We start from the raw sequence: 4,071 nt of genomic DNA, 5'->3' as shown, positions 1-4,071 counted from the left end.
TTTCATCTGAACTTTATTTTTAATTAATCATAAACAGAACATAAGTATATTATTAAATCTATGCTTTTCAAATCTAGTAATAATTACATCAATTATAACAATTTTAAAGTGAAATTTTCCTTTGAAATTAACCCAACTCTGCAGGAATAGAATGATGGACACAAACTTTTGTGTTTACAGAAACAAAATTAAAGAAATACGCAAAAACATTAATAATTAAACATTTTTCATATAGAAAAAAATGTATTTAATCCCACCAATAAATATAAATTAAAGTAAGGGCAATGTTTATATTATAAAAGTATTAAAAATGACTGATTTTTTATTAGTAATACACAAGAAAAATATTATTTATAGTTAAGGTTATTAGAGTTATTTCCTTTTTGTCATTTATTTATAGCGCAATGTTAATGAAAAAAAATAAGAAAAAATAAATATCACTTAATTACAAAACATTTAATCCTTTGCAAGCATTTATTTAAACAATCTGCTTGCAATTATTCTTTTAGAAATGCAGATCCCACTTAAATATGAAATCTAGTATATTAGGAGCATTGCATTACGCTGTAGAAAGGTTGTTCTGCTGTTTAATCCATTCTTTAAACACTTCAGTATCTTTCATAATCTCAGTGAATTTTTCACGCGATCGGCACATTTGTTTTTCAAATAATAAACTCTTTCCGTCGCCGATAATGCCTTTTCTGAATAAATTGATATTGTTCGCATGTTTTTCAGAGCTTTCCTCAATACTGTTATGTGGTAGATCAAATTTCAGATTCTTCTTCATATGCTCAAAGCTTGTGTTCTTCAGAATCTTAGACAAAAGTAATTCATCACTTAAAAGACCTTGATAATATTCTTCACCAAGGAATCTGGCAATTCTTAGGATCTCTTCCCTTGGGTTAGCGTGAAGTTTCTCGTACGATATCAGCAGTAAGTTATCATCATCTTTATGATTCAGGAAAGATAAAACATGTTCGAAATAGCTTCCATATTCTATGTTACCTGAAAGGAATCCTTCGAAAAATTCTTCAAAATTCAATTTTTCCTCACGCACATTTTCCATGAAGTGAAAGTAGCTCACGAAAGTGTCTTCTGGATTCCTGTAGATGTAGAGCACCTTGGATTTCGGGTTCTTTTTTACCATATCGTACCGATAATGATGCTTGTATATTCTTACACCTTTCAAACTGTCGATGACTTCGGGACCTGCCATCTCCATGAACGTTTTTACATGAAGATCGTTGAAAGGTGGAAAATAATCCCCTTCGGATGTTATCTGTAGTACGATGTACTGAAGCCAAGTTGTTCCTGTCTTAGGATATGATGCAATACTGATGTCACCATCTTTCGGATAGTAGTCAATCGTCCCTTCAATGTTTTCTTTCTTAAACCAATGAACATTTGAAAAAGGAATTCCTTTGATTACTTGGAATCTGGACATTCTTAAGCTTGTGAATCTATTGTGAAATTTTAGAAATTTAGTACCATGATAATGCGAAATTAAAAGATATTAAATTTAAAAGATATTAAAAAACTATATACATGATATATATTATTCATGGCGTGGCTGGAAAATCATTGAACTATTTATATTACAGCAAAATGAAGAGCAAGTTAAGCACCGATTCCCGTGTCTACTTATTTATGATACTCTCTTATTTTAACTTGCAGATCACTTCTTTTGGTAGAAACTTTAATAAGAATTGATTCGGGAAACTTTAATCCTTTTGATTTATGCATCATTGCGGATAGTTAGTTTTTGTACATTTTTGGCTGCATTCTGTTTTTTTTTTTTTTTTTTTTTTTTTTTGCAATTGTATATTTTCGCATCATTGCGGGAAGGTTTGACAGAAATAAAAAGACTTAAATTATATTGCGTCATTGCGGAATTGTTGCTGCATCATTGCAATTGTGTATTATGATTAAATGCCGTGCACATTGTAAAATTTATCATGGAACAGTTTTTGCTGTAGAAATCTTTTGCTTTAAATGATATTGTGTATCGATGCGCATTCTGTGCTAAATCATTGCAGATGATGAAAACAACAACAACAAATAATTGAGTTTGACTTATGAGCAAAGGATTAAGTAATTCTTTTCGCTTGTGTGTCATCGTAGTGCGAACTTATATGAATGTAGCAATACATTAAGTCAGTTGTTCGAAATTTTTAAATAGGCAACATTTATATGGAATATATTGTATGATATATATTGCATCTTTATTAAAATTATTACTTTTAATTTATTCATTATGAAAATTAATAAAATTCAAACATTGTGATCATTTTTAAGATGTTTATAAAATTTTTTAAAAACTGAAGTCAGCGTGTATTTTTTGTAATTGAAAAAGTCTTGATCTGCTTAAATTCTAAGTTCTGTTTTGGTTTTCATTTTATAACTAAGGAGTTATAGTTAAAATTGAAGTCGAATAGTTTCATTCGGGCCACTTTGCAGATCTGAGAGTATTATTTGAAAAACTTGGCTAATTTAGCGAAGAATATTTGCAGTTTTCTTTGTAAGATGAAAAGCAGTGGAGCTTGGATGGCACTAATGGCTTGAAACATTAATGCATTTGAAAAAAATCATGGAAGCTAATAGTTAAGTCTGTTAAAGATGTGATTTTTTTTTCGTGAATTCAAATAAAGATTTCATGAATGTGTTATTGGAATAATTATTTCGGAAGAATTTTACAAGAATATAAAATTAAAGAAATTGTTTGCTAATCAGTATATACGCTTATTACAATCATGGTGAAATTTAGCCAGAATATTTTCCTTTATGCAATTTCACAGATAACTAATTACAATTGAATTAATCGAATTACTCTTATCGCTTATGAAAACGATCGATTTAAAGCCCAATTCAATAAGTTTCTATGAATTCAAAATGTATGACACAAAATACACCTGAAAACTTACCTGATAGTATGTTAAGCCTTTTTAATACATCAACCAAAAGAAAATGTATAAAAATTAAATGCATTCCGCTTTTTATTATATATATATGTGTGTATGTAAACAAATACAGACTTAACATTGTGACATTGTGAAGATTTACATTTTCATGAAAGATAATTTAAAAGATTTAAATCAAAAAGGCTCTTTTTTAAAAATCTCATTGCATAAACTTCAAAAATATTTGCATGTCAGGAAAATATATTATTGCGTTCACAATATTTTTAAAAAATGCTGACTTTATAAAAAAAACTTTTGGAAAGAAATTGTTCTAAATAATAGATAAGAGAGTATTTCATATATAATTCAAAATAAATCTTTTTAAAAAGAATATGATAAATTGCTAATTTCTTCAAAGTTATTTTGAATGGTTCGACTATGATATCATTTACCAATTAGTTTCTAAAAATTAAATGACATCATTAAATTAATTTTTTTCAAAAATTTGAGAGATGTTTGGAAAGTTGTTGAATGTGGAGCATTGAAATTTCAACTGTTGTAAAAATTTCCGCCATTAAACTGAAAACTTCTGTTGTGACGTTATAAAAGTGGTTCGGAAATAACTTTTTTAGAAAAAGCGCAATGTAGTTAGTATTGAAAAGCAAATGTTTACGCTTAGATTACATCCAATAAACATTTTAAAGAAAGTTAATAGCCTTAAGCTGTCTTAAAGTAATTTGTACCATATGTTATTGTATCCTTATAGAAGAAACTTTTTCATTACAATTTACTATAATAATTTTATTCAAATAACTCAAAGATTTATGTTGAATTTGAGATTACATTGCTTCTGAGATTACATTCGTTGTTATTGCACGAAAATTGCTGAGATTGGACGGCAAATATGACAGAAATGTTCCCAAAAATTTGATGTATAATAACCACAATCTCTTAGTAAATAAAAATAAAACAATCAAGGTGTATTTAAGATTCCTATTATTGTTGTGATGACTAAAAACTACGTGGTCTTCTATACTTTGTGAGACAACAAAAGTTATAGAATTGATACAGTACATGAGATGCCATACTTGTGTTTAAAATTGTAATAGTTGTGTTTAAAAAATGAAAACAATGTAATTTTTCATTCACCTCTTCAACTCTTATGAAGCTCTGA

At 28.1% G+C, this 4,071-nt stretch overlaps 1 protein-coding gene across 1 annotated transcript; it reads right to left on the bottom strand.

The window, feature by feature from the left end:
• Positions 1-559: 559 nt before the first annotated feature.
• Positions 560-2,942, bottom strand: LOC129971804 (sulfotransferase 1B1-like). Its single transcript, XM_056085780.1, has 2 exons — positions 2,922-2,942; positions 560-1,460 (listed from the first exon to the last, which is right to left on the bottom strand). Exon 2 carries the CDS (start codon positions 1,442-1,444, stop codon positions 560-562), a length of 885 nt encoding a protein of 294 aa, XP_055941755.1. The 5' UTR covers positions 1,445-1,460; positions 2,922-2,942.
• Between the last annotated feature and the right edge of the window lie 1,129 nt (positions 2,943-4,071).

Source organism: Argiope bruennichi, chromosome 6, assembly GCF_947563725.1.
Source record: "Argiope bruennichi chromosome 6, qqArgBrue1.1, whole genome shotgun sequence".
Taxonomy (NCBI): Eukaryota; Metazoa; Arthropoda; class Arachnida; order Araneae; family Araneidae; genus Argiope; species Argiope bruennichi.
This window is presented reverse-complemented; position numbering and strand designations above follow the sequence as displayed.

Bases quoted from the DNA above. Each gene is read 5' to 3' on its own strand.
- LOC129971804 (XM_056085780.1), bottom strand. From the start codon at position 1,444: ATGTCCAGATTCCAAGTAATCAAAGGAATTCCTTTTTCAAATGTTCAT.